At 40.7% G+C, this 13,832-nt stretch overlaps 1 protein-coding gene across 2 annotated transcripts; it reads right to left on the bottom strand.

Annotated features, from left to right (window-relative positions):
• Window positions 1-3,210: 3,210 nt before the first annotated feature.
• On the bottom strand, window positions 3,211-13,446 carry si:ch211-178n15.1. Of its 2 annotated transcripts, XM_047369362.1 has the most exons (3): window positions 11,743-13,446; window positions 8,287-8,942; window positions 3,211-3,760 (listed from the first exon to the last, which is right to left on the bottom strand). In XM_047369362.1, exons 1-2 carry the CDS (start codon window positions 12,712-12,714, stop codon window positions 8,394-8,396), a joined length of 1,521 nt encoding a protein of 506 aa, XP_047225318.1. In that variant the 5' UTR covers window positions 12,715-13,446; the 3' UTR covers window positions 3,211-3,760; window positions 8,287-8,393. The 2 variants fall into 2 exon arrangements, with proteins under 2 accessions (XP_047225318.1, XP_047225319.1); XM_047369363.1 differs by lacking the exon at window positions 8,287-8,942.
• Between the last annotated feature and the right edge of the window lie 386 nt (window positions 13,447-13,832).

Below are 13,832 nucleotides of genomic sequence, written 5' to 3'. Positions count from 1 at the left end.
TTCCTGTAGATTGATTTCTTCCTGTATTTTCTCTCTGCTCAGATTTTGCCCATTACTCTTTTCTCCCTCAGCTCCTCTGCCTTCATTGGCCTCAGTTGTTTTTGATTTTCCCCTGATTTTTCTTACCTGCTTACCATGCCTTTCTGCTCTCTTTCCTCCCTGTATATAAGCTCTCTGGTTGTTTTCATTCGTTGTTGGGTTTTACTTTTTGTCTGCCGTTGCACGTCTGCTCCATGCTATATGCTCCTTGTCATCGCCTGGTTCCCTGTCTATGCTTTGTATTCAGGTATTCCTGTAAGTTCCTTCTATTATTAAAGATTTTACTGACGTCAACTATGCTCTGCACTTTGGTGCCTCCTCAACCTTAACAGGACACATTTGTGTTTTATCAAGACTATAGCTCCTTCCCAGAAATTGGCACTGGTGTAGGTGTGTAAAGATCCTTCAAACGAATGAATCTTTTGCTGCAATAGTGTAATCTCACACTCACAGATTTTGAATATGTTCTTTGAATGCGTTCTTGTAGTTTCTTTCACCTCCCACTGCCACCATCTTTTTTTCCAAATATATTTCAGTCTCTTTGCACAGTTTCCCTAGGTTCTCAGTAGTTCTTGGTGCTCTCTTATGCTCTTTCTCACCCCAAAGGTTTTTTGTAGGATTTAGCTTTGGCCACTGAAATGGTCATGAAAGACTGTTGATTTTGTGTCTGGTGAAGCATTTCAGCGCTAATTCTGAGATACGTTTTTATTATAATTCTGTTGAAGGGCCCATTGTCAGAGGCTGCTGGATTGTTGGGTTTTAGTTGTTTGTCCAAGATCAAAATGCCATGCACTCTAAAAAGGTTGCCAGCGCATTTACATAAAAAGACCCACAGCAACACAGATTCTTCTTCCGAGGGTGAATAATGTGTTCTTCCACATAATTGTCCTTTGTTAATGTCATACATGCCTGGAATTTTTGTTGTTGAAAAGCTCCAGCTCAGCCTTATTTCAGGAAAAAAAAGGTCTACCATAGACATATCTCAGCATTAGACATACTTCACTTTCTTGCTCTTCTCGTTGGGAGTTATTTTTGAGTCTTGTTTATGTTTAAATCCTGCTGCTGGCTGGTCAAACAAATCATCACAACATCGCTCCTCTGACCTGCAAAGCCGGTTCACTCCTATACAAGTCTGCAGATGCAGGCCGGTGACTACCTAGCTTGCCAGGTTGCTTGGTCAGGGGCATGAAAGAGGTGGACTGACTTCTGCACCCCTGTACACTCTGGGTCGTATCAGCCTTTTTACAGAACATTTGGAGACGGTAAAAAGGGATCTTAATCCTGTCCTGGAGTGTTTTTTTTGACAGGGACTTCAGTCACATAAGACAAAAGCACAGACCCAGATTTCAGTGTCTGAGGTGGAGGCAAAACATTGATTCATTTGGCAATATTTCCTCCAGTATAAGTAATAAAATTTAAAAAATAGAGTTGCACAGGTTAAATGCTGTTAATCTTAATTACGATCCTTGGCCGAAATAAAAAATGTTTAACAATTTACGTCTCAATTCTAAATGGTGCAGTCTAGCTGGTGCATTAAGCTCAATTATAATTGAATGCTGATCATTGTAATGTACACCAAATCAAAGTAATACTGTGAATAAGCCTCCGATATATCTATCAGGAAGCCTGTCGCCACAAAAACCATGTGAAGAACATTCAATCTTTTAAAACGATTCAGGAGAAAAATTCATTTACAGATGTTGCTCTCATAGCAAAATGAGTGCAGTCATAGTTTACAAACTGGCTCCTTACTGCAAAATACAACATTATGTTTACCTTTTTAGCCACAGTTTAGGGAATTTTATATATCAGTTACAGTTAAGTTGGGCAACACATTATATGCTTATTTTTGTGAGAATCTTCTCCCTACCAAATAAATGTAAAACATTTTCATTGGGAAAATATGATGCCACAATAAAAGATTTCTTTATTTAAGGATATTTCACATATCTTTACCATAGGTGTGGAGGGTCCTGTATACACTTTATTGCCAAAAGTATTCACTCACTCATCCAAATAACTGAAATCAGATGTTTCACTCACTCCCATGGCCACAAGTGTATAAAATGAAGCACATGAGCATGCAAACTGTTTCTACAAACATTTGTGAAAGAATGGGTCGCTCTCAGGAGCTCAGTGAATTCCAGCATGGTTCTGTGATAGGATGCCACCTGTGCAGCAAGTCCACGCTCCTAAATATTCCTAAATATTCCACCTTCAGCTGTCATTGGTATAAGAGTGAAAGTGATGGGGAATGAAAGCAACTCAGCCACAAAGTGGTAGGCCACGTAAACTGATGGAATGGGGGCAGAGGATGCTGATACACATTGTGTGCAGACTTTCTGCAGAGTCCCTCACTGCAGACCTCCAAATTTCATGTGGCTTTCAGATTAGCTCAAAAACAGGGCATAGAGAGCTTCATGAAATGGGTTTCCATGGTGGAGCAGTATGAAGTTTGGTTGTGGGGGAATTATGTTGTGGGGTTGTTTTTCATGAGCTGGACGTGGCCTCTTAGTTCTAGTGAAAAGAACTCTAAATGCTTCAGCATACCAAGAGATTTTGGACAATTCAATGCACCCAACTTTCTGGGAACAGTTTGGAGATGGCCCCTTCCTCTTCCAACATGACTGCAACAGTGCACAAAGCAAGGTCCACAAAGTCATGGATGAGAGTTTGGTGTGGATGAGCATGACTGGCCTGCACAGAGTCCTGACCTCAACCCGATAGACCACTTTGGGATGAACTAGTGCAGAGAATCAGGCCTTCTTATCCAACATCAGTCTATGACCTCACAAATGTGCTTCTAGAAGAATGGTGAAATATTCCCATGAACATGCTCCTAAACCTTGAGGGCAGCCTTCCCAGAAGAGTTGAAGCTGTTATAGCTGCAAAGGGAGGACCAATGTCATATTAAACCCCATCGGTTAAGAACGGAATGTCACATAAGTTCATATGTGAGTCAAGGCAGGCGAGCAAATTCTTTTGGCAATATAGTGTATGCTCCTCTGTTTAAAATGACATTTTAAACAAACAATGAGACCGACAGCAGCTGGGCTGGTCTCGGATCACACACCGCCAACGAAGATGATGCAGCTGAAGATGTGTTTCAGCAGTTTGAACAAAAGCCCTCCTCCCTCAGAGGACATGTTAAGAACTTCTCATACACATGTGTGATGTTATGCTGGTGTCATCTGTTTATTTGATTTTCAAACATGAGACATTCAGTAATCAATGATCCATCTTTAGAAGAAGTGAGATGTCTGACTGATCTGTGTGGCAAAAGTGCAAGAAAACTCATTTTATTGCAATTCAGTCTCTGCTTATCAAATTCCCATAGCAGAAAGGAAAAACGATCTCATTTAAAAAATAGCTTTATTACAGATTATATCTATTTATATAGTACACTCTGGTTTAAGCAATATCCTTACTGGAAACTGCATAAAAATAGGTATTTTGGAAATGAAAATAATAAAAAATAAATAAATTAAATGATGAAAATAATTTTTTTTGTTTCAGTTGCTGAATTTTTTCATGGAATTCCTCATGTATTGGTTGTACAAATCCATGTAAAATTTCAAGAAAGATTTGAGAGCTTCCTGGGCTCATGTGACACAGCAGCAGGTCAACGCAGGACTTTAGGAGAGTTTTTCCCTTTGGAAATATCCCCACCTTCAGGCCGTACTCTGTCTCCACCAGATTATTTTAGTGGCATCAACAGCATCTGCCAAAAAACATCAAGAAATCAAAAATGTTAGAATAAAGAATCTAAAGTGAAAGCTCAGCAATGGCTCAGAAAGCTCCAACTCTGTGCTTCTCCCCAAACAGACAGTTTTATACTCTGTACTTTTTCAAGAATCCTCCAGGAACATAATTCAGTAACAAAACCACTCAGCTTTTTACTGAAAGTGAGACGCTGTGTGTCCTTGTGAGTCATGTCGGTTTGCTGCGAGTCAGGTTTTTATCAAACTTGTCAAAAGGTCTGTGCATCAGCTCTTTCTGGCTTTATTAAGACCACAGCATTCAGTAAAGACAAGTGTGGGAAGTTTGGGAATTTACCTCTTATCTTACCCTGCAAAGCAAAATTAACTTTCTGGTCATGGCTGATGCATAAAGGATCCCTTCACACATCTTTCTGTTTTGCTTTATTCCAAAATGGCTTCAGCATAAAGTAAATAAGCAGATCTTCAACCCTGATTGTAAAATGCAGAAAGTGAACCCTGTATGCATTGTAATGCATATATTATAGCACATTTAGGTTTGTTTGACAGTGTAAATAGTTAAAAAGGTGTAAACTAATAGACATTTTAACATAAATGGTAATTTCAAAGAGTTAATTAGCATTGACTTAGTTTTGCTTTTCAGTGTTTTGCCAAATACTTCATAGCCATTTAACATTGTCACATTTTGTCATGCTACAACCACAAACTTTCATGTATTTTATTGGAATTTTATGTGACAGCTTTTAAAATGTTCTAAGAGTGTAGAATGCATAAGCATGCAACCCCCTTTACTCTGATGATAGTAAATTTCAAAGAAGTGTAAACAACTGCCTGACTTGAGACCAAAATTAAACTTTGTGAGGGAAAATCTGAGATAGCACATCGCACTGAACACATCATCCTCATGGTGAAGCATGGTGGGGGTAGTACCTTGACATCAGAATGCTTTTATTCAGCAGGGAACAAGGGAACTGATCAGAGGGGATGGGAAGAAAGATAAGCACATCCTGGAAGAAAACCTATTAGTTGCTGCAAAAGGCTTGATGCTGGGGCAGAGGTTCAACCAAAAAAGGCGTGCAGACATTTCTGCTTCTCCTTTAGCAGATATTTTACAAGGCACTGCACAGTTCTTGATCTTTCAAAAACAATTATGATGGCCAAAAGATATTTGGTGCAGTATGTTTTGAAAATTCATACATGTCATACTTTGCTTACCAAGTTAAACAGATTCATTTTAATTTATATAACATTCCATTTATAAATAATGTTTCTATCCCAAAATGTATTAGGATTTTATCATTTGCATTCATTTGCCTTTTAGTTTTGCTCATGTCTAAGATTGAAGGGTTTAAATGTGATTATTGGGATTTTAAAAGCCACACCAGTTGGATACACTGAGGTAAACACAGCAACAGCACATACTATTCACCTGATGGTAAAAACATGTTTTAAAGATAAATGCATATTAATGAGATATAATATGCAAAAAAATATGCATATCTAAAATTATTTATCAAACTATTTTCTAGGTGCAAACTCCTGACTGACTGAGTATTTTGTAGGTGTTTTTGCAAATCAGGGTTACAGTGTGCATCATGCTTTCATTAAATTTCCTTTTCTTTGATGCCCACACGGAGACCAGCGACCACACAAAAGGACTCTAATTTATTTCTAATTTATTTAACAATAAAGACAGGGGACTGAGAGACAACTTGCTGTGTGTGGCTGGGTTGCTTAGCAATGTCTTGCGCTAGTTACTTTAACATTGAACCTGCTCTGTGTGACTAATTCAGATGATTCAGGCCTTTAAAGCACCAACAGCATGGAGGCTTTAGATACGCTTTAGAGACAAAAGAAGAGCAGTAAACAGAGAACCACTTACACTTGTGTCATTTAAATATGTAAAACTTTAGAAAAAGTTGAAGCTTTGCAAAGCTCCAGCTTGAATCCGTAATCTTGAAAGAATAAATTCCTGAGCCGCAGGTTATGTTTATGAGGACCTCTCAGTTGTACGAAGAGTTTGACTTACTCTGCTCCGTCAGATGGCTGAAGGAGTTTTGTGATTAAAACCAGACTCTGCAGCTTGGAGAGACCAGAAAAATAGACTGCAGTTACAGATACCGTATTCTTCACAAGAGGGAAGTACAGAAGCATGCACCTCAGTATGTGCAGCGTCAATGAAGGTGGACTCATCTGAGGAGGTCTGAAATTCAAGTAAGCTTTGGTATGAAAGCTTCTTTCCAGGTGTCACTTTGTTATCACATCTGCAGTAAGTGATGCTTAAAATAAAAGCAAACTAAATTCCCCCTCTTTAACCCAATTCTGAGTCAGAGCTATGATCATTCTGTAAATGCACTAATGCTTCCTTTTGTGTCACGTAATGAGAATGAGGTTTGGGGTTTTCCGTTACCAAAACGAACTTTGCTCTTGCAAAGTTTCAGTTCCTTTAAAGTAGTGACTGTAAAAATAAAAAGCCTTAAGATTGAAACTTAATGGACTCCATGTTACATGACCTTTTCAAAAAAGACAACTTATGATTTTTTTTTATATATCTACTACAAAAAAATCTGTTGTCATTTAAAGAAAAACAAAACACTGTTTTACTTTCTATTTTTAGGTTTATAATTTTTAGCCAAAGTTATTAGAAGCCACTGTAGAAGGTCAAATGAGCCACTTGTGGCTCCGGAGCCGCAGGTTGCAGACCCCTGGCTCAATAATTTGTGTTTGGAAGTGACACTGTGGAAAAGGTTTAACCCCTTAATGCCCGAATTTAATATTTATATTAATTTTGCTTCTGATGTCAATTAAATATAACAAAATTTGAATCTAACAAATACAATAAATCAAAATGAATGGTATGGTTCAAATTAGTAACATTATAGGCTTAGCTGCGTATACAAACTAAAAATGTCAAATCTCAGGTATGCTGATTTTATTTATGTCGCTTTTGTTAAACAGGGATTTGAAATTGAATTAGAACCTAAGTTCAGTTCAGTTTAGTTCAGTTCATTTAGTTCCATTAGTGCATTATGCAAAATACAGATTAAGACTTTAAAAACCACATCTGGATGTCATTCACACTCTGGCTGCTAAGCCAAAGGGCTTCCAATACGATTGTTTTGCATAAGTGGAATATGGATCAGCAGGCACTTCGGCTGCTTTACGAGTACAAGCAGTTTGGACTGATTTTATGATAATGGTCTAAAAGAGCTTAAAGCAAGGTAAAGATATACGGTAAAACAACATCCAACGCTGTAGACTTCTCAGGAATCTCAGAACTCCTCAGTATATCTTCAAAAAATTGCAACCCTACAAAGACAAGGCCATCCATCTGAACTGACAAGTCAGGCAAGGAGAGAGGAGAGCATTCATTATGCCCATGGTGACTCTGGAGGAGCTTCAGAGATCCACAGCTCAGGTGGGAGTATCAGTCAACACAGCAGCTATAAGTGCTGTTGTCACATGGGAATAAAATTAAACATCTTGGCCCACAGGCAAAATTCTGTGTGGTGAAAAACTAACAATGCGCATCACCCTGAACCGGATCCTCACAGTTAAACATGGTGTCGGCAGCATCATGCTAGGGGACGTGTTTCATTTGAATGGACAGAAAAGCTTGTTGATAGGAAGATGGATGGAGCTAAAAACAGGACAATGCTGGAAGAAAATTTGTTAGACTTGAAACTGGGCCAGAACTCTACCTCCCAGGTGGAAAAGTACTCCAAACATACAATCAACAATGGGATGGGTTAGATTAAACAATATTCATGGACTAGAATGGTCCAGTCAAAGTCCAGATCTAAATATGTGGAAAGAGTTTAAATTTGACCTTTAGCTTTGAACTTGAGCTATTTTGCAATTAAGAATGAGGAAAAAGTTCAGTCTCAGGATGTTGAAAACTGGTAAAGACATACACAAACAGATAGTTTGACAAAGTCTTGACTCAAGGGGGCTGAATACACATGCATGCCACATTTTTCTGATATTTATGTGTTAAACCTTTTGAAAACCATGTATATTTTTAATGTGGTAAACCATACAAAATTCAAATAAAATACTCTGGAGTTTGTGTTTGTAATATGGCAAAATGAGAAAAGGTTAGAAGTGTGAATACTTTTTCAAAGCACTGTAATATGGCTTTTTTTACAGTCAGAAAGTCCCACAATTTAATCATAAAAGTGAAAATCATCTTACTCTGCTGTCTGATTATAACCACATGTGTGACATAACTCAGAAATAAATTCCCTCTTTTGGGCACATACATTTTGCAGTGTGGTGAAAACTGGGAAATCATGTGATATCAACAAAAACAGACATATTACGCCCACCCCTTCCTCTGTCGCCCACACACAGAGACGCACAAACTTTAAACACACGTCTTGTTTTTGTCACAGAGACGGAACGCTGCTATTCATTTACTGACTTTGAACCCTGCTCTGCCAGTAAACAGAGCAAACGTCATCAGCTGCAGGCACAGACAGAATCATCAACACTGTTAAAAGAAGAGAGGGGGAGAAAAAGCACTTACTGTGAATGGTTCCCCTGCCTGGTCCCTTTCTGAGCTCCAATCTCTGCAGCTGGGCCTCCTTTTCTAGTGGGGGTCCTACAACAACCCACCACCACCCCCCACTTCCTTCACACCATGCTGGTGCTCTGGCGTCCTCTTGCTGGGTAGGCAGGGATCCTAACGGGCTTTAGAGGTAGGTATGGGCCCTTCCCACACCGTCCATTTTGAGGGTAAGGTGGAGGCTTTTGAGTCCTTGCACTGGAAGTGCTGTTGCCTATTATGACTGTCGGGTCAAGGGTGTGTGGGTGGGGTTCTGGACGAATTTTGCCATTATGGTTTGAATCTCCTGTGGGGTACAGATGAGGCAGTTGCCCATTCACACTCGGCTTTTTGTGTGTGACGTTTTTGTGGAGACTGGGTGGGGTGAAGCAGCTTGTTTTAACAACAGACGCCATGTGGACAGGAGATACAGAATTGGTTCTGAATAAGACGTGGTCTTCGTCAACGCCTTGTGATGATACCCAAACTGTGGCGGGCTTGTGAGGGGCCAGAAGGGCTAACCTGAAATCCCCTGAATAAGCTGATTTGTAAATGGTATTGGATGACCCCTGAGTGATGCATGGCTCTTCTTCACTGAGGTCGATATTTGCTGTGAGGCGATCAATCTGTTCAACCACCTTGAATGATAATAGAGGAGGTGGTTATTACCAAACTGCAGTGAAATAGAAGATACCTTTTGAATTTCTGAGTCACTGTTAAAGATTTTTACAAAGGTTCTCCACATGTTCTGAACAGCTTTTGGCTAATAGATACAGTCCCTTTCAAAACCATCCATTAACATTAAACTCTTTCCCATTTTGCCACTTTACAACCACAAATCTCTCTGAATTTTGTGATGGACGAACACAAAGTAGAACATAAACATAAAAACGAAGTTAACAAAATATAGCATAATTCTGCCACCTTCACGGTGGGGATGGTGTGTTCAGGATTACGTGCAGTGTTAGCTGTTTGCCACACATATTGCTTTGCAGGTTTTGTCTCATCCGATCAGAATGCCTTATTACTGCTTCCTTGATTAAGGCTCTCCTTGTCCAGCACTCAGTTTAGGTGGGCACCCATGGCAGGTTTGCAATTGTGCCATAATCTGTCAATTTGTGAATGTGGGGTTGATTAGTACTCTCTAGTACACTCTACCCTAAACTTGACACAGCCGAACTCTAGTCACTATTTAAGTGAGATTTGAAGGAATTGGGTTGAAATAGGTTTTAATTAGGATAGCGAAGCAAAAGGGACTGAATACAAATGCATGCCACATCTTTTCTTTATTTGTAAAAATATTTTTAAAACCATTTCCTTCCATTTCATAACTATGCACTACTTTGTTTTAGTCTGTCATTCAGTCATATCATACTTGTGCAAAGGAACACTAAGTTGGGTCATTGTAAACTTCATTTTCAATTCATTGCTGTTCTGGTCATTTCTTCACTTTCAGTCTTTTGCATCTGACTTTCTGGGTACAAAAATTAGCGGTCTGCCATGTTATTTAGTGTATTTTAAAACGTTTTATACCAATCATGTATCAAGTCAAACCAGCAGCGTGAGTGCTTCGAGAAACAATGATGTGAAGTAATTTTCTATGATCTAATGTAAAGAAAAAAGATGATCATGTTTTATGGATTTGCAACGGTTTGTTTACATGTGTAAAAAGAAGTAGAAACAGACAAAATGGCAACTTGTTGGTACACAGAACTACTTGTGCTGAGACTTCTGGTTGTGCTCCTCATGTAATAGTCATTTTAAGAAGAATGTCCCATTTTACAGCATTTATATTGTTGAAAAATAAAAAAGGGCTTTAAAACACCAGGATTTAGGGGGTTTAGGCTCTGCTCGATGCATGGTACACACTCACTATAAAGTGCTGGCATCGCCTCTGGAAATACTATGATGTTGTGTCCTTGACGTATTTCACTTATTTCAGCATTAGCAGGTAAAATAAAGTGTGTAGTTGTGCAGCACAAAGTAGACATTCTTTTCTCTGAAGTCTCCAGATAAACACTGTCCCTTTCTACCCTTGTCCTTTCATTCTGTTTCTTCTCTAACAGTTGTTCCTGTGTTTATGCTCCTTTGTTTATTCCCATGTCCATTGAAGAGCAATGCTATTTTTGCTGTTAAAATCACTTATTTTTACATATTTTTAGAATAACGCTGACCTCCTGTTTAGAAAATAGTGTGAAACTATGCAAGACTTCCCTGCAAAGGTAAACAGCTAATGTAATGTTTGCTTGAACTGGTATAAAACTGTTAACTTAAGGATGTTTTCTGTGCCTGAAGTCACCTTCTCTTGTTTGAGGCTAACTTGCCATGTCTCTTACTCTTGTGTAATAGGGGTTTTCCTGTTTCTCAAACTCTTATCACTGAGACTTCTCTCTGCTGCAGGTAAGACAGTAGTAAAACAAGTAATTACTCCCATGGCTGGGCTAAGACGAAATTTGGCCCTATACAATTTAATCTGATGCTTCACTTCCAGTTAAACTGCTACTATCACAAAACATGCTGTTGAGAAACCTTCAAAGCAAATTTAAAATAAGGTTCAATCTTAAAAAGCTTTGAAGTTTTTTGAGCGCGAATGTATGTGTGTGTGGGGGGGGGTTCGCCATGCTGGACCTAAACAGCAGCTTAGTTCGTATTGCCTTGGGCCAGCTCGGATTGCTTCACAGAAAAATCCGGTCTAACCTTTCTAGCTTGTGTAAAAAAAACAAAAAACTTTTTAATTCAACAGTATTATCATGTAACGCATAATAATGTTTTCTTCAAAGGCCAAACCTGAAGACTGAGCACTCTTAAACTTATATTAGTAATTGGTAATTTTTTCACCTCTGCCAAACTGGAATATTTGGATAAATATCAAAAACAAATTATGAATGACTGGCTTAAATTAAAAATGGTTTCATCTATTTTGTCTCCATATGGCCCAGTTACCAATAATTGAGGTGTTTTATTCATCAAGCTGCAACACCAGGCATTTGGCTCCGAATCAATGCTCATTTACAGCTGCATGCACAATGAGCGCTGCATGATTTAATAAGAGTCTATTTTTCTGGCCTGTGTAACGTGTTGGCCGGAACGCTGCCGGTTACTGCGGTGCGCTGCTAAAGGTCAGTGCAAATTGTTCTCAATCATGTCTTTGGTGAGAGACCATGGCTGGGTCACAAACAATGCAATCAGCATGTTGACACACACTCACAATTGTTCTGAGGAGTGTGCACAAACACACGCATGACCTGTGTCAAAATGCTCTGCACCGTGGCTCATTTTTTTCAGCATCTGAGCTTTGTGATAATCACTCTAAATGTCACTATAGCCAGGAGAGAACAGATAAAAGGCTGAGGCATCTGCAGCAGTTGCAGTCTTTCATGATTGGATACCTGAGGTACGCCCAGAGGATTAAACATCTTTAATTACAGTCCTTCCTACCTCTTTCATTTCCACATGAACTTGCTTCAGACCCCCCAACACTTCCTCCAGATCTGTTACGACTTGCCGGATTTGAGCCCTCACTGAGTCCTGCCGCACCCTTTGCCTCGTCACATCTGAACCCTCGCTGTAGAGGTCGTTGTTGGTTGCCGTTTTGCAGGTTTCTGAGCAGGTGATGTTAGATCCCTTATGTCGTCTTTGGCTCAAGTGCTTTTGAGGGACTTCAGTCGGGAAGAAGCTTTTATCAGGCTGAGTGCAGCCATTGAGACGGTCCTCTGATCCACCCTTTGGTCTGCCCTGGTCCAGATACCCATCTCTTTCCTCCTTTCGCTCAAAGACCACACGCCTCGGTCCACAGTGGCCATTCGTCATGTTCGAATGACCCGGCTGGGGACGGTGCAGCTCCAAATGATAGCCATTAGGAGTGCACTCACAGCCTTCCTCTTCATCCACCGAGATATACCTGACAGTCCGCCTTCGCCTGTACCCTTGACCTTTGACCTGAAGATGAGGGAGAGGGTGGGGTATCCCAGAGTGGAAGGGGCGTGCTCTGCCACTGCCTGCCACACAGCCACACTGTTCTCTCACAAATGAATAGTGTCTTACCCCAGGCTCCGCCGGGTCGCCCCACTGGGAAGGGTTCAACTCCCAGGGGCCGTCTTGGCTCAAATCATCTGACTGGATGCAAGGGCCTGGCCCTGCAAACACAGGCCTCTTCTGTGGGCTGAAATGACCACTTTTGTCAACTCTGTCCACCAAGAACGCTCTGCCTCCTACGTCTTTAACCCAAGGAGCCTGGGTGTCTCCCCAGCAGCCCTCCAATGAGTGGTCCGTTTGTTTGGCTGATGCTGTTTGCTGATACCCATGCAGCAGGTCATAGTAGATGCAGTGCCGGCAGGGGCATGGGCTGTTTGCGTTGTTGTAGTTAAGAAATCGGTGGCGTCCCGCCGTTTCTGAGCCTTCTGTGTACATGTCCAAAGTGGGCAGTAGACTTGAATAGAAAAGGCCTCAATAAACAACTGGTTTCCTTTCCATCCGAGCTCACTCCAGCCCAGTCATTCGCTCGCTGTTTTTCTCATCTACGTCTACCCACAAACTTTTCTTTCTTTTTTTCAACTCTCAACCCAAGACTCCTTCCTCCCTCTCCTTCCTTCCTGTCTGTTGTTTCCCCCTCTCTTCTCACTTGTAACTGTTAATCTTACGTGCACACTTTCCTCAAACCTTCTTTACTTTTTTTTGCTTCCCCCACCTAACTTTTTCTCGTTCCTTCTTCTTTGGTCACCCTGTACTCCTCTCTCCAGGACGGGGCCCCTCTCCACCTCCCTCCCTCTCTGTCTTTCTTTCTACCTCTCCCGCCTTGTTGTTCTGTTTCATTTGCTGCTGCAGGCGTCCAGTCTCTCTCTTTCTCTCTGGCAGAGTATTTCCCGTCTCTTCCCCTCCCTCTCAGGCTCTCTTTTCTCCACCTCTGAACGCCTCTTGCCTCTAGTATATTCTCTCACATAGTCGATAGTACCTGGATTATTTGAGAATCCCCTCTCTCCCCTCCACCTGAAATCCAGCTACCATGTGAGGCTCTTCGAGTGAAGGACTCCATGTGGTGTTCCGTTTTCTCAGAGGGTGCGGGGAAGCGGCTCAGCTCTGGCGCAGAGCACATTAGCCCAACTAAAAGCCTTTGCACTCTGCAATTAAACGCTGCCTGGTATTCCTCGGCCAGAGAATGAGAGAAAAGTGGAGGGGAGGGGTTTGGAGAGGACCGCTATGGGAGGTGGGGTTTCAAACATACACAGACAAGGGAGCAGACAGCAGTCTTATTCAAAAGAGACATAGCCAGGGAGGGCAATTTGTCATTATTCTCATCTTCTGTTCCTTCACATTTCTTCCAGTGTTCTAATTTTTTGTCCTCTCCATTCCTCCTCACGCTACAATTATCTGAATTAAATTTGATTTAACTCAACAGCTGAGAAACATTCCAGTCTACAGACACAGCTCTGTGCAAATGTTTTCATACCCTTTAAACTTTTTACATTTTCTCACTTTACAGCCACATAATTATATGTATTTTATTGAGATGTAATGTGATAGGACAACAT

The sequence above is a fragment of the Girardinichthys multiradiatus genome, chromosome 6 (assembly GCF_021462225.1).
Source record: "Girardinichthys multiradiatus isolate DD_20200921_A chromosome 6, DD_fGirMul_XY1, whole genome shotgun sequence".
NCBI lineage: Eukaryota > Metazoa > Chordata > Actinopteri > Cyprinodontiformes > Goodeidae > Girardinichthys > Girardinichthys multiradiatus.
The sequence above is the reverse complement of the archived record's forward strand: the minus strand, read 5'-3'. Positions and strand labels throughout refer to the sequence as shown.